Source organism: Prionailurus bengalensis, chromosome D4 (assembly GCF_016509475.1).
Source record: "Prionailurus bengalensis isolate Pbe53 chromosome D4, Fcat_Pben_1.1_paternal_pri, whole genome shotgun sequence".
Lineage (NCBI taxonomy): Eukaryota > Metazoa > Chordata > Mammalia > Carnivora > Felidae > Prionailurus > Prionailurus bengalensis.
The window spans coordinates 6,991,484-7,014,160 of record NC_057359.1 but is presented as its reverse complement, the minus strand read 5'-3'; the positions used below and the strand labels follow the sequence as shown (position 1 = coordinate 7,014,160).

At 43.4% G+C, this 22,677-nt stretch overlaps 1 protein-coding gene across 1 annotated transcript in view; it reads left to right on the top strand.

Annotated features, from left to right (window-relative positions):
• The first annotated feature begins 17,562 nt into the window (after positions 1–17,562).
• The window catches only part of SLC1A1 (solute carrier family 1 member 1), an 82,634-nt gene continuing 77,519 nt past the window's right edge, over positions 17,563–22,677 (top strand). Inside the window, exon 1 of the mRNA XM_043567450.1 lies at positions 17,563–17,909. Within this exon, the coding sequence (XP_043423385.1) occupies positions 17,819–17,909 (91 nt within the window). The 5' untranslated portion in view covers positions 17,563–17,818. The remainder of the gene's footprint in view (positions 17,910–22,677) is intronic.

Genomic DNA, 22,677 nt, shown 5'->3' with positions numbered 1-22,677 from the left:
TCAGGACTGGAAGAGAAGACATCATTCTAGACCTGAAATACACTAAGGATAGAAGGGTATATTGCTAACAACTTTATGCCAATAAATTTTGACTACTTAGATGAGATGGACACATTCATAGAAAGATACCGATTATCAAAAACTGACACAACAAAAAATAGAAAACTTGAACAGCCTAGTATCAACTAAAGAAACTTAACTCACTGTTAACAACTTCCAAAAGAAACTCCAGGCCCAGAGCACTTCACTGGTGAATTCCATCCAACATCTAAGGAAGAAATAACACCAAACCTACACATACTTTTTCAGAAAATAGACAAAGAAGAAACACCAAATCATTTTAGAAGGCCAGTTTTCTGATTCCAAAACCTGACAAATACATTAAAACCAAATAGAATTATAGAATATTCTCCCTCATAGCACAGATGTAAAGTTTAACAAAACATTAGCAAATTTAATCCAATAATTTATATCTAATATATTGGATAATATATACCCTATATTGACAATGGATCATGATCAATGATCTTGGGGATGCAGGTTGGTGTATCATTTAAGTCCCATTCAGAGTCCAGAGTGCTCAAGACCCAATCAGTAGAGAGAAATCACATAGTAACTAAAAGGGAGAAGTTTGATAGAAAGAGCTACTGATTTCAACAAAGGAGTAACTACAGAGACACAAAGACAATGCTACAGAACGCACTAACCCTGAGGAAAAGTACCCAAGGAAAAACAAGCTTAGAAGAGAGCCTTCATCCCAAGGCTGGGATGCAGACCTAACTGGAAAAGATGTGGTTACAGACTGCGGGATGATGAAAAGGTTCTCTGGGTGGCCCAAGTAGTAACTGGTCCACAGGCATCAGACAAGCAAGGAACACGCTCCCAAGGTCCGGGTGGGCCAGAGCTGGTGTGTGGGCATGAAGTGTGTGCACTGGGCCACAGTAGGGGCTGAGACGAGAACAAATTAATTCTTTGAAAGTCTAAGTGAAACAAAGAAATTTCCAGACCAAAAAAAAAAGGTAATTCATTGCCATAGACCAACCTTATAAGAACTATTAAAGGGAATTCTTCAGGAAAAAGAAAAATGATCCCAAACAGACATACAGAATTTAGGAAGGGATTAAGAGCACCAGAAAAGGGAAACATGTAAGTAAACCTAAATGAATGTTGACTGTATGAAGAAAACACTAATATTATCACTACTAATTCTGTCTTGTATTTGTATCAAGTTAAAATGCGTAACAACATAAACATCAAAGGTAGAGGTTATATGTTCCAAGTTCCTGCCGTTATGTGAAAGTATCAATTTATATTAGGTACTAGCAATTCAAAAATAAATGTAGCAATAATTTCCAGAAATAAAGAAAGTATAAAGAACAAGTTGACTGGAATGATAAAAAAAAAAATTTAAGCCAAAAAGTAACAAAGTAAGTAGTAAAATAAAAGCAAGTAATAAAAGAAGAAAAAGGAGCATAAAACAGGTATGACAAATATTAAGTTGATAGAATTCAAAATATATCAGCAACTGAATGAAGCAGAAATAAATTACTCAATGTAAGAACCAAGATTTTCAAAGTGAAAATGAAATCAAAGCCAACTGTTTCCTACTTTCAAAAAGACACTTTAAACAATAAGGACACAGAAGTTTTCAACATATAGAAAATTATATATCATGAAGACACTAATTAAAACAAAGGTAGTATAACTACCCATATATTAGAAAAGAAGACTTTTATACAGAAAGCATTACTAAAGATAAAGAGTGATATTTCATAAAATAAAAGTGTCCCCTTCACCTTTCTGTAAGAGTCTGTAAGGCTGAGTATATTTAATGATTCTATAACCTGCATCCTCTAATAATTTCTCAATCTCTGCAAACTCCTTTTAGCAATGCTAAACTTGTCAACTCTCCAGAATGATTCCTAAATCTGTGCAGCCAGTTTTTCCGTGAGCTGCTCTAAAATCATGTCTTACATAAAGTTGACTTCTAACAGATTGAACAAATCTGAATACAAATAAGAAACTCACCAATATCAGATGACAGGCGGACACACCACTGTCTCTCACTGGAAGCTGTGGAAAGTAAGTTGTAGACTCATGTCACTGAGAAGAAGTTCCACCAGCACCTCACCCAGCTTCCCAGGAATCAGCCTAAAGCCAAACTGTACACAGGCTCATAGTAGTCCCTCCACAGTGCTTATCTGCTCAGTGACCGTGGATCTACCAGATACCACAAAACCCAGGAAATACCTCAATATTCCACGTGGAGCTCAACTAGCAATGGGCAGTCTGGATTGGTCACTTATAGCAGTTATGGCAGGGGATGATTTGTAAATGAGATGTGCTTCTCTCAAAAAAAAAAAGTATTATAGTAAAGTATATATCATGAAAACACGAATTAAAATAAAGGTGGCATGACTATACTAGTATTAGAAAAAAAGAAGACTTTTAGATAATAAGCATTACTATGGATTAAGAATGGTTTTTCATAAAAATAAAAGTGTCAATACAACACAAAATTATCTATTCTAAAATGGTATGCATCTAATAACACAGTTCAGAAATACATAGAGCAAAACCTGACAGCACTAAAAGAAGAAATAGACAAATCCACAGTTACAATAGATTTTAACTTCATCTCTTAGTAACTTAAAGAATAAACAAGACCTTTTGGGATGAGCACTGGGTGTTGTATGGAAACCAATTTGACAATAAACTTCATATATTGAAAAAAAATAAAAAAATAAAAAAATAAAAAAAAGAATAAACAAGAAAAAAATCTGTAAGTATATAGAAGATCTAGATAACCTGATTAAGAAACTTCCTATAGTTAACATATACAAAACACAGAACCAAACAATGGCAGAACACTTATTATTTTCAAGGCATAGGGAACACTTATCAAAATTGACTATATGGTAAGCCATAAAATATGCATTAAAAATTTTCAAATATTAAAATAATTCAGAACGTTTTATGAATTCTGTGGAATTCAGCTAGAAAATAAACAAAAGGTTATCTAGTGAATTCTTCCAAACATTTAAAAGGAAAAAAGAACAAATATTATACAAATTCTTCCAGAGAAAGAAAACCAATGCAAATTTTTAACTAAGTCCTAAAGCCTGCAAAATCTTTATACCCTATATGCCTAATCAAGGGCATTGTAGGACAATAAAGTAATATGCTAGTATATGGCTCATGAACCTAGAAGCAAAATTCATTTTTAAAGTTAACAAATTTAATCCAGAAAAAAAACATAAGAAGTATAATACATCATGACCAAGTTGGACTTATTCCAGGATTACAAGTGTTTAACATTCAATTATAATTACCATACTTCACCACATTGACAGAAAAAGAGGGAAAATCATATAATTATCACTATAGATGCAAAAAAAGCACAGTTGATATAATTCAGCACCCATTTATTTCTTATTTTTATTTTTTTAACATTTATTTATTTTTGAGACAGAGAGAGACAGAGTATGAACGGGGGAGGGTCCAAAAGAGAGGGAGACACAGAATCTGAAACAGGCTCCAGGCTCTGAGCTGTCAGCACAGAGCCCGATGCGGGGCTCAAACTCACGGACAGCAAGATCATGACCTGAGCCGAAGTCGGACGCCCAACCGACTGAGCCACCCAGGCGCCCCTCAGCACCCATTTATTAAGAAAACTCTTAGCTAACTAGAAGGAGTTCTCATTATCTGATAAGGAGGAGTTCACATCTTATTTAAGGTAAAATATTTAAAGCTTTCCTCCTAAGACTGGGAAGAAGACATGAATGTCTATGGTCACCACATCTACTCAATGTTTTAACCAGACAAGAAAAGAAATGGAACAGAAGGGATTTTAAAAAGGCCTAAAATTGTCATTACTTACAAATAACATATTTGTGTATCTAGAAAATCAAAAATAATATACGCTTAGTAGAATGAATAAATGAATTTAGCAAGACTGCTGGAAAGAAGATTAATACAGCAAAAGTCAATTGTGTTTTCTAGATATCATTAACAACAATTAGAAAATTAAAAAAAATTAAAGACATCATTTACAATATGAAAAACCTAGTAAAAGATGTACAAGACCTCTACACAGAAAACTCCACTAACTTTTAAAAACTAAGGAAGACCCAAATAAATTAAGGAACATACCAAGGTCATGTAATTAAAGACTGAAAATCCATAAACTTGGTATATTTTAATGATGCCAAATCTCCCTAAAATTGATCTACAAAAAAAATCCCGGAAAGTTTTTCTGTGCATATTCACAAGCTATCTAAACTTTATATGAAAATCCAAAGGATCATTAATAGGTAGAATCATTCTCTTTCATTTCTTAAAGAGAAATAGTAAGAAAGAGAAGTAGAGTATATCAAATATCCAAGCTGATGATAAAGCTACAATAATTTGGACAGAGTGGGGATTGGTGGAAAGATAGACACATAGATACATGGAACAAAATAGAGAGTCCAGGGGTGCCTGGGTGGCTCAGTCGGTTAAGCCTCTAACTGCGGCTCAGGTCATGATCTCGTGGCTCGCAGGTTCACGCCCCGCATCAGGCTCTGGGCCGACAGCTCAGAGCCTGGAGCCTGCTTCGGATTCTGTGTCTCCCTTTCTCTCTGCCCCTCCCTGGCTCACCCTCTGTTGCTCTCTCTCTCTCCCAAAAATAAACATTAAAAAAAATAAAAAAGAGAGAGAGTCCAGAAACAGATCCTCACATACACAGATACAAAAGTGACATTGACATGCCATGGACAAAGGATGATGTTTTCAATAAATGCTGCTGGATTAACTGGATATCCATATACAGAAAAATGGATCTTGACCTCTGCCCCACACCATTCAAAGTAATGAATTCCAGGAAGATTTTAGATCAAACGAGAGAAGACAACAAAGCTTTAAAAACAGAACGTATAATATCTTCATGCTATTGGGGTGCACAGGGATTTCTTAAACAAAATGCATATTCACCAAATTTCACAATTTTGTTCAACTGGATTATGTTAACATTTTAAAATTCAGGAAAGCAGACGAAATCATTAAGAGAGTAAAAAGGCAAGCCATGGTCAGGAAAGAGGCTTGATACACATCCATCCAGCAAACGGCTCATATCAACAAAAGAATACAATGGACCACCTGGAGGAAGAGTGAGTGAAGACTTGAACAGACACTTCAAGAAAGAGGAGATATCCAAATGCCCACTAATGATATGAAAAGGTGATGATTCTCATTAGCCATTGGAGAAATGGACAGCAAAGCCACAATTACATGCTCACCAGAGTGGCCAAATTAACATTTTTAAAAATCTGACAATACTGTCATAGATCGGTTTCCCAGGGAAACATATTCTGGCACTTTCAAATTTGTATGCAAGGAGGTTTACTAGGGAATGCTCTTGAAAATATCTATAAATTGTGAGGGAAGTAGGATTGGGCAGAGGGGAGAATCCTGCAGTACGATGGCCCTTGGAAATTGCCTCTACCCCATCACCATCACCATAGCACCATCACAAACACCACAGATCACTGTACGTGCTACTCCGGGCGGAAGGTGCGTGACCTTGGATGTGGAAACACTCTTTGCCTAAGGGAAATTCACAGATGCACCACCACCATCACCAACAGTTAAGCGAATGAGCACTTTGGTCCCAAAGAAAGGTCTAGGTGGAATACCACGGAATTCCCTATAAACATCAAGTATTGGTAAAGATAGAGAACAACTCATCTCTCACACAGTGCGGATGAGAGTATAGTTTGGTACAGACACATTGGAAACCACCTGGAAATATCTAAGAAAGCTGAACATGCATACTCTATGACCAAACACATACATATTGTACCAAAAGACAGGTACCACAATGTGCCAAGCAGCATTATTTATAATGGTCAAAAACTGGAAACAACCCAAATGCCTGTCCACAATATAATGGGTAAATCATTGTGGCACAGTCATACAAAGAACACTATTGCTGTCCAAAACAGCACGGATGAATTTCACAAATGTAATGTGGATTGAAAGAAGCCAGACCCAATAAAGTGTGAGGTGTGATTTTATAATTGCAAAGTTCAAAGACAGAAAATATATGTTAATAGTAGGTAGGATAATAGGTATGTAGAGAGGCATTCTTGTGATATGCCCAGCACAGAGGAAGTCGGATCCAGTACAAGTCGATGTCTCCAACTCCAGGTCCTGAAAGATACCAGTAATGTGTATGTGGCATCTCCCCCAGCCAGGATAAAATTTTTACATTCCATCTTCCCTAGGCTTCCCTTTATATTTCAAAAAAAATTTTTTTAATGTTTTATTTATTTTTGAGAGAGAGAGAGACACAGCACGAGGAGCGGAGGGGCAGAGAGAGAGGGAGACACAGAATCCGAAGCAGGCTCCAGGCTCTGAGCTGTCAGCACAGAGCCCGACGCAGGGCTTGAACCCACAAACCCCGAGATCATGACCTGAGCCGAAGTTGGACGCTCAACAGACTGAGCCACCCAGGTGCCCTGGCTTCCCTTTATATTTAACCAGAGGAAGGAAGAAATAATAGAAAAGAGGAAGACACTAGAGTTTTTAGTTTGTCATATGTATTGTTTCTTTACTTCGTCCAATAAAACTGTAAATATCACTGACGTCATTTTACACCTTAAAAATTATTTTTAAGCTGTAAGAGAAATAAAAAAGAAATGTAAATATAGACATTCCCTATATGAATTTATAATTGTATATAAGCATTAGTGGATTAGGAAGTGGGAGGCTGACGTACACGTAAAACACGAAAACGATAATATCAGAAAGCATGTGATATTGCACTCAAAATGATCCATAGGCAGAGGTGGAGACAGGACATTGTAAGATGCAGTTTTTTGAAGGGGCTGAGCTTAAGAGATTTAGTTGGAGGGGGTACAGACTGCTAGTTGCTTACCCAATAGTCATTTTTTATTTCTTATTTAGTAAAAGAGAAAAACCTGATTTTATTTGAGGCCACAATCTGCACAATCGTCTCCATTTTCCAGCTTTTCTTACAGCTAGATATGACCAGGTAGCCAAGCGCCGTATGGCACATCTAAGCAGAGCACGGGATGGAGAGTCCGGGAATATCCTAAAAGGTAACTGACTCAGGGTGCCTGGCGGGGCTCCATCAGTTAAGCGTCCGGCTTCGGCTCTGATCGTGATCTCATGGTTTGCGGGTTCGAGCCCCACGTCGGGCTCTGTGCTGCCAGCTCAGAGCCTGGAGTCTGCTTTGGATTCTGTGTCTGCCTCTCTTTCTGCCCTTCCCCCACTCATCTGCTGTCTCTTTCTCTTAAAAATAAACATTTAAAAAAATTTTTTAAGTTAAATGACTCAATAGAGCAGTGTAACTACTCTGCTTTTCCTCACTTCCTCCTGCTGTCTGGCTTATGATAGCTGGCACTCCAGCAGTCACTTTGGACCATGAGGCTAAGAGAGTAGAACAGAGAGGAAGAAGGAGTGTGGGATCCCAATGACCATGGAGCTCCAACACAAGCACCAGGCTTTGAACTCCTCCTGAGAGTAAAACAGATGATCTCTAGCTCAGGTGTATAGAACTTTCTATTCAGGTATTAAAATAAGGTGTGGACTTAATGGCTTGATGGGTCGTACTGGCTCCCAAGAGCCAATTGTTTAATTTTCAGAAACATCTGTGAGTCGGCTGTTAAACACTTCCATTTTAAAAAACAAAGCTATATAGATGTAAAGGTAAATAAATACCCTATTCAAAGGCAATAAATACTCAAAAGCTCACTATGTCCTAATTATTTTTATGGCCTTTTACCATTTTCCATGCCCTTGACGTTATTGACATGTGTCTATGCGTATGGTAGAAATACTTCATAAGGTGTCACTGTACATCTCTTCCTAACTCCAAATTCCACGATTTCATGTTGGTAGCTTAAAACTGGCCATGATGGAAGTCTTTGCCCATGGAACCCAGCAAGTGTTAAAAATCAGGGCTGCTTCTTTTTTTCTTTTTCTCTCCCTTTTGTTTTTTGTCTGGAGAACTTGTTGGGAGACACTTGCCAGCATACTATGAGTGAGGTCAATGCTATCCCTTATGATATTGTTTGTAATAGCAAAATCCTGGGGGCGCCTGGGTGGCTCAGTCGGTTAAGCATCCGACTTCAGCTCAGGTCACGATCTCGTGGTCCGTGAGTTCGAGCCCCGTGTCGGGCTCTGAGCTGATGGCTCAGAGCCTGAAGCCTGCTTCCAATTCTGTGTCTCCCTCTCTCTCTGCCCCTCCCCCGTTCATGCTCTATCTCTCTCTGTCTCAAAAATAAATAAACATTAAAAAAAAAATAGTAAAATCCTGGAAACGAACCAAAGGTCTGTCAGTAGGAAGCCTGTTAAAAATCTGTGGGTATATCCACACAGTATGGTATTCTGTAGCAGTTCAAAGGAATGAGGAAGACTTCTTTATACCAACAACTACACAAAGGACTATTGAACAGAAAAAGGAATGAACAAGATCTCTGTATCATAATATTGAGTGGGCAACAGAATAAATGGAGAGGAAGCGAGGCTTAGAAAATGTTACCTTTGTGTAACAAAGGGCAGGAGAATAGAAATATATATATTTGTGTGTGTTTTCTAAAAAGAAGCAACTGAAGGATAAACCAAGTATCAGTAGATGTCTACGAAGTGTTCCATAGGTTGAGAGGGAGAGGGGACCGAGAGTAAAATGAGAATTCTCTGCTTATGCTGATTTATAGTTTTGACTGAACTATGTAAATGTTTTACAGACTTTACAATGTATTAGATTTTTGAGGGTACCTGGGTGGCTCAGTCAGTTAAGTGTCCAGCTTCAGCTCAGGTCATGATCTCGTGGTTCATGGGTTCGAGCCTCATGTCCGGCTCTGTGCTGACAGCTCGGAGCCTGGAGCCTGCTTCGGATTCTGTGTCTCCCTCTCTCTGCCCCTTCCCTGCTCATGCTCTGTCTCTTTGTCTCTCTCAAAAATAAATAAAAATGTTAAACATTTTTAAGACAATTTTTAAAAAAATAAAATTTATTAGATTTTTAAAAAAACAACTCCTAAAATTTCAGAACAAATGGAAACCCATGGTCCTAACTGCATATCGAATTGATGTCATAACCACACAGGGAAGATAATTTCTTCAAGTGACTATTACACACGGTAATTTGGCTGCATATATCTCAAGGGATATGTTCTAGGGACAAAAAGAACCAGAAGAAATCTTAAGCTGCATTCAGTGGTCTTATTATTAGAAGTAATGTTTATACATATATATATTTTACTATTACATGCACATTATAGGATTAGGAAATCAACACTTGAATTAATGTCTTTAAGAACCAAGATTTTCAAAATAATGAGAAGAGTGATATGAGTAAATTGAAGAAGTTTAATTAAAACTCTGTAGTGTTAATTTTGAGTTGGCTCACATACATTAGGATGGCTACTATGAAAACAAACAGAGAGAAACTAACAAGTGTTGGTGAGGATGTGGAGAAACCGGAACCCTTGTACGTTGCTGGCAGGAACGTAAAATGGTCCAGCCAATATCGGAAACACTATGGCCGTTCCTCAAAATATGAGACATAGAACTACCACATAGAATTCCACTTCTGATACGGACACAAAAGAATCAAAAATGGGGACTGGAACAGATATTGACACACCCATGTTCACCCCAGCATTATTCACAACCCAAGTGTTTATCAGTGGGTGAATGGATAAACAAATACAACGGAATATCATTCAGCTGTAAAAAGGAAAGAATTTGGACACATGCCAACACAGATGACCCTTGAGGATGTTATGCTAAGTGAAACAAACCGCTCACAAGAGCACAAAGAGCCATAGATACAGAATGTAGAAAGGGGGTTGCCAGGAGCTGGAGGAAAAAGGAGTGGGGAGTTAGTATTTCATGGGTAGAGTTTCAGTTTAGGAAAGATGGACAGTGGTAATGGTTGCAGAACAGCGTGAATGCATTTAATGCCACAAAACTGCAAATTTAAGAACATACATTTAATTCATTATGAATAGTTTATGATAATAAAAAAATTGGATAGGAAATATCAGTATGAACTCGTGATTTGTCTCTTTCTATGAACTATGTATTCCTGAGTGCTGTCCACTACAAGGCCTAGAAACACTGAGAACCTGCTAGCAATGAGCGACCCCCATCACCAAGACTGCAATTTCTAACTTCTATTCTCCACAAAAAGGAGCCCGGAACCTTTGGAGAAATGGCTGATTCCAGTTCCAGGGCAGGAGATGTATGAGAGGGTCTTGGGACATTTTGCTGATCCAGAAAATAAGAACACAGGTTCTTGCTAAAGACACAGGAGCCAAAATGAAGGGCTCCCGTTAGCCAACGATGGGACAATGTCAGCAAGGACAAGAATCATGACTGTAACCGCCTGAAACCTATAAATCCACCCAAAAACACAAATCCATGTTTTCTTGGGGATGCCTGGGCGGCTCAAGGGGTTAAAGCGTCTGACTCTTGATCTCAGCTCAGGTCATTATCTCACAATTCATGACACTGAGCCCCGTGTCAGGCTCTGCCCTAACAGCACAGAGTCTGCTTGGGATTCATTCTCTCTCTCTCTCTCTCTCTCTCTCTCTCTCTCTCTCTCTCTCTCCCTCTCTCTCTCTGCTTCTTCCCCGCTCGCACATGCGTGCACTCTCTCTCTCAAAAATAAACAAACATTACAAATAAATCTATCTATCTATCTATCTATCTATCTATCTATCTATCTATCTATCCAGCTACCTACCTACCTACCTATCTGTGTGTTCATAATATCACTGATTAAAAAAACAAGGAAACAAAACATCATCAGTCGCCCTTGGAGGCTGCTAGCATACCAATGCATGATCGAGAAAAACCGATAAAGGGAAAAAATTAACCACAGATCCTGCTTTTTCTGTGCAAACTCTATTTCAGGGTAACCAAGTAGTCGATGAGGTAAAAATTCTTTTTATAGAAGAATTCCAGCAAATGTATTCAGAGCAATGGTAGAATTAGAACAAATTAAATAAAATGGTAAGCAACCATCACTAACAGATGCCAAAGCTATATTCAAAAGGTTGATGGTGAATTTATCTCAGATGAATCAGGCTGACATCAGAACCCACTGTTCGTTCGATTTTAGCATTGCCAACTATCAACTCTCTACATCTAACCACTCTCCTAGAGGAAAACAGTGGACACAGAGAAACATGAATTTGCCACCATGAAGAAGCAAACAGCCAAATCCAGAATGTGGGGAATTTTGTAGGACAAATGCCCTAGTCCCTTCGACAAACAAATGAGATGGGAGGAGGGAATCTGTTGTAGAAAAGAGACTTTAAAACATTAACAACCCAATGTAATGTGTGGATGCATTTGGATCCTGGTGTCCAGAGTATTGTCCCTGGTTCCAATTTGCCCTGGGGGCCTTCATGGTTGAAATCTGCAGTTGGGAAGACGTATTCTGCCCTTTCTCTTGGCCTCATTAGAGCTGAGGGACATTTACCACAGCCTCAGTCTCTCCTCAGCTGCTGCTAGAAATAAGTAAGCGAGTCTCTGCATCGGGCCAGTTCACATGGGACCTCCCCTCCTCCCCGCCCAAGACTCTGTGGGTCACCTTACACTGTGATGACCAGGCATGGCTCTCAGTTCAGCAGCCCAGCCACCAGGAACCCAGGGTGGCTGGGAACTGAAGCCTCAGATCCTCTCCCTGCCTGACTACACTTCCTCCCACATTTGTGTTGATGTGGCTGCACCCCAGACTGGGAAGGGATAGCCTGGGAGGCAGCCCCCTAATGGGCGGTAAGGGACAGAACTGCTACCCTCTATTCTCTAACATATACCCCCTTCTTGGACAAAGCCTGGAGAGAGAAAACAGCACCAGCACCTCTTACTCTCCCTTTGCCCCCGCCCATTCCCTTGACCAAAAAGGGGTGAGAGCTTCTTCTAAAGTTCCTATGTATTCACTTCCTGCTGCAACAGAGTGGCAGCTGCTGTAGGGAACAGGGTGTCTCTATTTCCTACACTATAGGAGAATTCTATGAGATGGATCTTCCATGCTGGGGTTTTGGCATTCTTAACATGGAGATGAAAGAATACGAAACATTCTTTCCCATGATAACAGTCTTTCCTGCTACGTAATCCCACACTTCCGGCAGAAATGGAATGTTAGCACACTTTTTTCTTTAAATTGCTACTGTAACAAATCCTCATCTCCCAAGCCTAGCAACACCTTGGCCTAGCAGGGCAAAGAACCTGTGCTCCCACATTAATAGCATTGATATTACTACACACACACACACACACACACACACACACACACAGATTTAAGTGGAATTAAAATACGCATATTTTAAGTTTCATATTTTTAGGTACGCAAATAATAAGTGACTATAGCCTTGTTATAAAAAAACACCTCGCCCACAGTTTTACAACTTACTTTTGCCATTTCAAAACCACTGCATGTTTACCATTTTCCCACGTAACTCACTGTTTTCCTGAAATATGCTTTTCAATACCTGAATGGTGTTCCATTGCTAAGGTATCAAATTGATATTAAGTGTATCTGTGCATACTTAACCAATCTTTAGCCAATTCACTTTACTATCACATAGTTTAATTGTTTCCCACCGAGCTGGAATGAACAGCCCTTTTTTGGGGGGGGGGAATTTGTAGAGGTAGAATGATTAAGCTAAAGAATTTAAACACTCTTGATGGAAGATGTTACAAACTGCCTAATTATCCTCAGAAAAGTCATAGCATTTTTTTAGGTCTACCAGCAACATGGGACACTGTCCATTTCTGCAAACTTTCCGTAAGTTTCCAATTTATAATATTAAAATTACACATTTTAAGACATTTTCTGTTAAAACACCCTTGTTTAGCTGGCAAACAAATACCGATATAAATTTTCGTTTCCTCGAGTGCTAATGAGATTGAAAATTTGTTCATGTTTCAAATACGTATTGGCCATTTGTATTTGTTACTTCAAATGTTATCTTCAGATGAGGAAATCGAGGTTCAGGGAGGTTAAATGACTTGTTCAAGGACACACAGTTTCTATGTAGCAGATACATTTTTCATATGTAGATATAGAGACACAGAGACAGAGATAGATAGATATAGATAAATATAGATTCTAAAAGTGAAATAGAATTGTTCTTCCGTTTGCCAGAGTAGGCAATAAAGCCCATGGGCAAAGTTCTGTTGAATTCGGATCTCAAGGACATCTAAATAATATATAAGTCCCTTCAGGCCAGATCATCTTTATAAAATATTTCTTAGAGAATTGCTGTGACCGTTTAATGAATTACAGTTCTTTTATCTTTTAATTTATAATTGCGAGATGAATTCAATGAGGAAGAGATTGCTAAAAAGGGCATCTGAATATGCTGACAGCATCCTTCTTACTATCCATCAGTCATGAATGGCCACACAGCCGTAGATGCTGAAAGAGACTCTGGTCCCCATGACCTCCTTCTCCCCATTAGCACAGCATGAGGACAAACCAACCAACTGCATATGTTTTATGATGGTAGAATGCAACCAGCATACTATTTCTAGAGTCAATCAGATGCTGGTGCCTCACTTTTTGTCTCTGAATGCTTTTCATTTCCGTCCTGAGTAATATAGAAGTCCGTGCTGTCACCTGATGATGTAACCTTGTATGGAAAAGTCAAAGTCTCTTTTCTGTAATAACTAACAAGAGAGTCCACGAGTCAACAAGTAAGGGGAGAAATAAAGAAAGGAACAATAACAATAAAGGAAATGCCCGCGTTACTTAAATGTTAAAAAAAAAAAAAAGCACACTGGCAAAATGTCACGTATTAAGAAACGGCCAAGGGATTATATATCAGCAGGGTGAAGGGATTTGGGGGGAGGGGAGAGATGTTAATACCTACTGGAGGGGGAAAATCCAAACAATTCTTCCTACGTGGCTTTAAGGTCTTACCCCAGGAGAGTGAAGATTTTGTTCCAAGACCTGAGTGGGTCAAGTTCCCCTGGAGGGGAGGACTTACAAGAAAAATGCCTCCTAACTCTTGTCCAATTTGAGATTATTTGTGTCCATGACTATCACAGGCAACGCAAATAAAGAAATAAAACTTACGTCTTAAGGGTCTCTGATCTCCCCCCTCCCCAAAGTGATGCTTCCTATACCTACAGGTGATGATCTTATCTTTGCCTAAAAGAAGGCAAATAAATCACATTAGGAGCCACCAGCAGCAACGGAGAGTGACCTGAAGAGCTTGACCCCCGCCCCATAAAATGTAGGTAGCTTCCATGTGAGCACAACACTTCAGGACAGCCTGGTGGCTCCCGGACGTGGACGGATGGATTCCTGAAGATCTTGCAGAAAGTAACTCACGCGATGTCGCTGTAACAATTCTGTATTTGTTCCTCATCTAAGAGATGATGGTTTCATGCACAGAGTTGGTGTATTCAGCTTGCGCGAGACCGCCTCGTCCACCTTGATTGTCCTCTGACTAAAACAGAGAACTGAAGGAAGTCACCTAACCTTCTTTTTGCCCCAGATTCCTCAGCTGTAAAACGAAGTCGATGACGACACACGGTATCTCATGTGGCTCTTCCTACAGTCCCATGAAGGAACATGTAGTAGTCCCTACTGCATCCAGGTGTTGGGAGGATCAAAGGAGTTAATCTGTGCAAAGTGGCTGGAAAGGTGCCTGGTACATGCTAAGTGCATTGTGTCTGCTTACTAATTATTTTTTATTGCCAGCTAAAGTGGAATTTCCATGGAACAATAGCATAAACACAGTTTATAATTCACCCGCTTTGAACTTTTGAGATTCTTGACTTTTATTCTTAATGTAGGAGATTTTTATTGTTTCAAAATGAGTGTATATACTTTGGTTTTATTCATCTTTCAACATTTAACTACCTTATTTAAAAAAAATTTTTTTTAATGTTTATTCATTTTTGAGAGAGAGACAGAGCAGAGACAGAGCACGAGCAGGGGAGGGGCAGAGAGCGAGGGAGACACAGAATCTGAAACAGGCTCCAGGCTCTGAGCGGTCAGCACAGAGCCTGACGCAGGGCTCGAACTCATGGACCGCGAGATCATGACCTGAGCCAAAGTCGGATGCTTAACCGACTGAGCCACCCAGGCGCCCCAATATTGCACTACTTTAAAACTGCGTAACGTACATAAGCATATGTGGCACCTGGGTGGCTCAGTCGGTTAAGCATCTGAGTCTTGACTTCAGCTCAGGGCATGATTTCACAGTTGTGAGATCGAGCCCTGCGTGCACTGGGCTCCACGCTGAGCACAGAGCCTGCTTGGGCTTCTCTCTCTCTCTCTCTCTCTCTCTCTCTCTCTCCCATTCTCTCTCTCTCTGCCCCTTGCCTGCTCATGTTCTCTCTTTCTCTCAAAATAAATAAATACACATTAAAAAATAAGCATAAAGCAAGTATGCGCTGTATAGGTGTTAGGTGTGAAAATGTGGTAGGTTGAGAGTCCCTTGCAACTTTAATGGGCAACGACTACTTATAAATATGCAAGGATTCTCGTGGGTCCGAAGCAGTTCAGGTGTGGTCCTGACAGGCAGGCCACAAAAGAGAGGGCGTGACAGATGCCTGCTCAGGTGGGCTCCAAGCAACACTAGCGAAGGTACTTGTGCACCAGGCACTAAAGTCTTTCACACACATTGTCTTCAACTCTTACAAGACCCCCATGAGATACAGAGTATTAATGCCTCCATTTTGCAGATGTAGAAACTGAGACCAAAAAAACTTAAGCAACTTGTCCAGAGTTCCCCAGCTGGTAAGTGGTAGTGCTGGGATTTAAACCTAGTTGTTCTTAAATACACCTCAAAAAGTCGTGATGTCCAAGAACATCTTTGGTTCTTCCACTGTTTTCTCTCTTGAGGTTCTGTTTATCTCTTAAACACGGCCCTACCCACAACTGTAACGGGCGAGAGTGTGCTCATGGGAGACGCTTTGGGAAACGCAGAAAGAAAGCAAAAAGGTTCGAACAAGGTATTATTCCCACCCGAAGATGACCAGCATTAAAACTTTGGCATATTTCCTCCTAGACTCTTTTTCTAAGCACTTGATTTTATTTTATAGGTTTGTTTTAGGTAGCTCTGACCAAATTATATACACAATTTAATCTTCCTTTTTCCCCCCCTCATATTATTGTAACCTGGGCTATCTCGTGCAATTAGACATTGCATAAACTTCCTTTCTAGAGGCTGCATAAGGCACGAGAGCAGGACAGTCCTGTAATATATTTGCCGTTCCTTTCATGTTGGACATCTGAGTATTTCTAGCTTTTTTATTGTGGGATGAATATCGCTGTCCCCTCTTGCTTGATAGTTTCCCTCCTGACGTTTCCTCAGATCCTCCTCAGGCTCACAATGACCTTGATCTCCCTCTATCCTTCCTTGTCTCAAAATGTACTTTCTGGAAAGGAGCTGACAAAGTCATTCATACTAAAGTGTATGTGGCTCATAAAGCTGAATTAGTGTTTCTTCAAGAATGCTTGCATCAATTTCAGCCAAAGGAATGAAGCTCTAATTGTGGGTTTTTAGTCATCAGATCACCTAGTCGAGGAGCTCCCCCCCCCCCCCCCCCATTCAGCAAGTAGACTCCAGAATAACAAAAATGTGCAGGGCTTACTTTATGTTAGGAAAGCTGGCGAGAAGGCAGCCTGGAGCTGCGGAGGTGCTGATGTGGGCAAGGAGAGAAAAGAGTTTGTATGAGTGAGGGTGAAATAATGGGGTAGAAGAAGGAAAGAGAACTCGAAAATGCACTTAGCCTCGCGCAAGACATTTGGCACCACTTACCTGGCTTCTCCATCTCCCCCGTTGGCCTTTCCAGCGCATTTGGCCTTAGGGACGGGCCCGCCCACCGTCTCCCAGCAGGCCGGGCGCTCAGACCCAGTCACTCTGCCGAGGCTCACAGTTCGGGGGCCTTCGACGGCCACAGAGCCAGTCAAGTTGTAAGAGGGCCCACTCCAAGCCCTGTGTCCACAGACACTCCAATGGGTGCCTCACCGCCCGCTACTCAGAAAGGAGAGCTCATGACACGGGCGGGAGCTGGAGGGGGGGGCGGGGGCGGGTAGAGGTGAGCGTTCCCCACGTCCTGTTCTGCACCCCCACTCCACCCCCAGCACCCCCCCCCTGCCCCTCCCGCTAGGGGCTTCAAGCTCTCCAGGCTGGGGGCAGATCCTTGGCTCTGGCGGGGAGCAGAGGGGCTCCACTGCGGGCCTCAGTTTCCCTCAACTCTCCCCACTGGTCAAGGGGGTCGCGGCGCCCAGGGGTCGGCGTGGAGGCATGGGGGGGCGGGGCTGGGCGGGCGGAGGGGCAAACCACAGTGGCTCCGCCCCTCTGGGCCAGGAGGGGAGGAAACCGTGAATCCGAAAAGCTGGTCTGGCAGGACAGAAAAAGAGAGAGAGGGAGGGAGGGAGGGAGAGCGAGAGCGAGAGTCCAGGTGCAGCCTGGGCGGGCGTGGCGCTGCGGGCTCCCCCGGACCCCTGGCGCGCGGCGCACGCCCCCACGCGGCCCGCCGCCCCTCCCTCCTCCCTCCTCCCTCGCTGGTTGGCCCGCGCGCCGCAGAGCGCGGCGGCGGCAGGAGGAGCCGGGCGCGCCCGACGCGCACGGCCGGCGAGGTGGCCGGGGCTGCGGGCGCGGCGCGCGAGCTCAGGTGGCGGCGACGGTGACAGCGACAGCGACAGCGGCGGCCGCAGCAGCCGGCGCGCACCCGCTCCCCGGCGCGCCCGCGTCCCGCACCCGCCCCCGCCGCGCCTCCGCCGGTTCCCCGCGCACAATAGCGGCCGCCGCGGCGGCGGCTCCCGGCCCGGGCGCCCGCCATGGGGAAGCCGGCGAGGAAGGGATGCGACTGCAGGCGCTTCCTGAGGAACAACTGGCTGCTGCTGTCCACCGTGGCCGCCGTGGTGCTAGGTGAGCGGCGGGGCGGGTGGGCGGCGCGCGCGCACCCTCCCGCGCCCCCGGCGCCCGGGCCGCGTGCGGGGCCCCACGGGGGCGAGGGTGGCGGGCGAGGCGCCCCCCGGGCCTCGGAGCCGCGCCGGGGCTCCCCCGCGTGCGAGCCGCAGAGCTCCTCGGGGACTCCCGTTTGGGGGCTCCCCGAGCCGCGGGTGCCCGCTTTACCCAAAACGGTCCGAGGGGCTTGGAAGGGGAAGGGGGGCAAGTAGCTCTCGGTTCTTCCCGTTTGGAAGCAAACGTGGTTTATTGTGGTTTGAATCCTCTGTGCTTTCCGCGCCCCCCGCCCACCCCCCCCCCCCCATTTTTTCCTGAACCATGCTGCCGGGACGGGGTTGGAGGGTGGATTACGGTTCTCGGTGGGACCGGAGGAGGCACCTTAACCTCAGGGATGGCCAGGGCCCCGAGGGGAGGGAGGGGGAGGGTGTTGCCGCTCACCCTGGGCCACATTCTTGCCGGAACTCAGGGGGGTGCGGGTATGGCCCCCAGGAGGTCGTTGGGGGAAGAAAGATCCGAGAGCCCAGATTCCTTCGTTTCCCACCCGGATATAGCCAGAATAGCCTCCTGGAGCCTCCTTGCTCTCCACACTGCTTTTCTATTGAAAAGAATTTTCAAGTCCTATTTGCTTGGTTTTAAACAAGGGGGTATTAAAATGATTCACTCCTGACAGATTACTGGACTGAGTTGGTGTCTGAGCCATTGCTCAGAGGTATGAGTTGTTCCTATTTAGATGATGAATTTGTGCCCATTTGTCTTACAACTTGGGCTCTGGGCTGCTCCCCATCGGGGATGGAGTCTCCTTTCCTCTCTGAGCTCACACAGGTGCAGACACCCAGCAGGTGAGATTCCTTGGAAGTCCCCATCTTCCCTTTGGAAACAGCTGGGTTTGCTGAAGGGGGTGGGGGGGAGGCGGGGAACGCCGGCTTCTTCCCCAGGGATGCTTCTGGCTATCAGAATATTTGGCACTGTGTCCTCCCACTCTTGATGCCCCTCCCCCAGAAACCTGTGGAAGTTATAGCAACCTCAGAGTCAGAGTTGCTCCTCCAGAGCCTTGTGCAAAATCAAGTCAGATTTCTAGTAAAGAAGTAACATCCTGGAATTGCCTTAGCAGAGGCCGTTTGCGGGAGGAAAGAAGAAGAGAAGCAAGTCTTTCTTACCTGCTTAATTCTGTTTCCCCCAAGGGCCAAGTGGCTTAGGGGTTTTTAGGGAAGGTTTTTAGGGGCAGGATACTGCCCCCTACATTTAAATAAGAAACTACAGAGAGAGGGATTTGATTTCCATGCATCCAGATAGATGCAATATCCTTGTGTGTTTTCCTAGTAATAAGAGTCCGGAATTAATTGTTAAACCCTTTTTAAGGATGGTTACTGGATAACCCAAGGCTGGCATTTCCCTCCCAATTCCTTGGGAGAGTGGAATAATCCTGCCTCTTTAGCCGTAGGAGTCTCATCTGGTGAAGAAGTGTTGCACATCGCTGTTCAGTGTACCAATTCACTAGAGGGTGGTTTGGAAAGGATTTTGAGCAGTTGTTCCCTGGCCTTCGGAACCCGTTGCATAAATACATCTTCAGTGTCAAGAGGGATCACGTGCCCATTTTGCAGTTGTGGCCTTTGGCGTCAGGGCACTTTCCAACAGTTTTTAATCTGGGTGAGCCCCGGGAGCTTGATTCAGACACTCTTCTGGAGAAAGGGAGACCACCATATAAAAATTTTAAGTGCTCCACTGAAGTCTTTCTGGACTTACTCCTCCAGGAGCAGCACAGGGCGATCCAGAGGGTTTCTGCTCCTGGTCTGAAAAGTGCCAAGCCTAGGGCCACCCCCAGTGTGCCCATCCCTGGAACCCCACCCCCACCCCCCGTCCTGGGATCTTCCTTTTCTTTCTCCAGAGCACTGGGTCTGAGTGCAGATCATACCTCTGTTGGTGTAGTCTGCACTAGCTCAGTTTAACCAGAAAGAAATTCCAGCTAACTTACGACAGTGAGGCTGAGTCCACATATAAACCGAGAGTAAGTTTATTTTTAAAACAGTCTTAATTGATACAGAAAATCACAAGCATGGTCATGCAGCCTCCTTTCTGGACCTTTTTTAAGAAGAAGAAACTGTGGGGGCGCCTGGGTGGCGCAGTCGGTTAAGCGTCCGACTTCAGCCAGTTCACGATCTCGCGGTCCGTGAGTTCGAGCCCCGCGTCGGGCTCTGGGCTGATGGCTCGGAGCCTGGAGCCTGTTTCCGATTCTGTGTCTCCCTCTCTCTCTGCCCCTCCCCCGTTCATGCTCTGTCTCTCTCTGTCCCAAAAATAAATAAACGTTGAAAAAAAAAATTTTTTTTAAATAAAAAAAAAAGAAGAAGAAACTGTTAAGGGCGCCTGGGTGGCTCAGTCGGTTAAGTGCCCAACTTGGGCTCAGGTCATGATCTCACGGTTCGTGGGTTTGAGCCCCGCGTCTGGCTCTGTGCTGAAAGCTCAGAGCCTAGAGCCTGCTTCAAAATCTGTGTGTGTGTATGTCTCTCTCTTTGCCCTCCCCCACTTGCACTCAGTCTCTCTCTCAAAAATAAACATTAAAAAAATTTTTTTTAAAAAGAAGAAGAAACTGTTACATGTATTAACTACCTTGATAGAATGTCCTCTTCTGATTATAGCCATCCAAATGTTTGGTCCCCGCTGTAATTCAGCAGACCTGACACGTTAAGATATTTTGATTATTGAAATGAGGGACGAAGGTTTTTATGAGCTAGCTTAAAGCCTCTGGTTTTTCAAGACCTAGGGTGTGAGGGGAAATGCAGTTAAGGAGCATTCATTTTTTAAAAAACGAGATGGAAAGGATAAACCATTTTGTTTTGTGCCCCATAGCCTGATTCTCAATTCACTTAAACAGACAGAAATTCTGAGGGTAGAATTTTTGTGCTCCAAGTGAGAATTCTGTCCAGGCAGAATCACTGTGTGTAAAAACTCTGGGTCAGAGCATTCTGATTCAGGTGATCCAATAATGATCATATCGTGTACAGATCTTCCTCCACTTATGATAGGATTAGGTCCCAAATAAGCCCATTGTAAGTTGAAGATATTAAGTATCATAATTCAAAAATGCATTTAATATACCTAACCTACCAAGCGACCACTGTGGCTTAGGCTAGCCTAGCTTAAATGTGCTCACAACGTTTACCTTAGCCTGCAGTTGGGCAAAATCACCTCACACAAAGCCTATTTTATAATGTAATTTGTTGAACACGGTACTGAAAGTGAAAAACAGTGGTTGTTGGGTACAGAATGGTCGTGAGCGTATCGGTTGTTTACCTCCGTGAAGGCCTCGCCGTCAGAACTGCAGCTTGGCTCCCACTGCCCAGCCCCACGGGGGAGAGAGGATTGTACCACATCTCTCTAGCCCACGAAAAGATCACAATTCAAAATTTGAAGTCCGATCTCTGCTGAAGAGGCATCACTTCCACACCGATGTAAAGTTGAAAACCCACAAGTGGAATCATCATGAGTCAGGGACCGTGTGTGTAATGTTTTAGATTAAAGCACTCATGAATTGTTCACCCCACTCACAGCATAGAGCTTGATCTTTCTGTCCAGGATGTGCTTTATGTCAGTCTTTTGAAACACCTGATTTCCACCTTACAGATTTTCAGGAAAGGAAGTAGATGTTATTTACATGACAGAGCTGGCGAGCTGATTCATGCTGAATAATTTTCTTCAGTGTGCTCAGGAAGCAATCATTTATAGATTCAGATTCCATTGTCTGAAAGGGAGAACAATTCTTTCACGTTATTAGTGATACCCTTGCTCCTTGTCTCCTGCACTGAGCCTCTGGTAGCATACATTTGGCAATGCTAAGTTGAGTCCTGGTAAATGCTCTCTTCCTGCTTCTGTGTGTCTGTGACAGGGCTGGCTGCTGCTCAGGCTGTACCTCACCTGCACAGAGCCTTGTGTGTGGCGATATTCCAGAATGCATATTGTCGTTGATAAAGCTCTTTTGGTCTGGTAGCTACCATGCCTGACGCTGCTGGGCCTTTAATCAGCTCATCCTGGAATATACCTGCAGCAGCGAACACTTAAACCATTTGTTCATTCAACAGGGACTGTTCTAGGGCCTGGGGCACACAGCACTGAACAAAACAATAGAAACCCCTTTCCTGGTGGAACTTACATTCAAGTGGAGGGAGGTAAATAGAATAAATAGGTTAACTACAACATGGAGTATATTAGATGGTGAGAGCACTCTCCAGTAACATAAAGCTGGGAGGGGGTTGCAGTTTTAAATAGGGACACCCCTCCACCCCCACCCGTGAAGGTAACAACTGACTGCAGACTAAGAAGAGGTGAAGGAACATGTGCTCCGGTGTCTGGGGAGCATCCTGGCTTGTTTGAAAAAGAACAAGGGGTGGAGTGAGGGAGGGGAGATGGGGAGACAGGAGGCTAGGAGGGGACAGAGCACTGGGAGACTGTAGGCTCCTCTAAGGACTTTGACTTTTACTGGGAGCTGGGAAGCCATCGCAAGGTTTTGAGCAGAGCTGTGACAGGGTCTGGTTGTATTTTAATCAGCTCGCCCTGGCTGCTGTTTTGACCACAGACTGCAGAGGCAAGGGTGGAAACAGAAGCTGGTTGAGAAGGCTAGTGTGCCTAACCTACTGTGTATTTGACTTATTATACCTCTCTAATCTCATTTCCATCGTGGCTGATGAAATATTAGGAAATACTTGTGGAAAAGTCAATGACATGGGAATGCACGCTG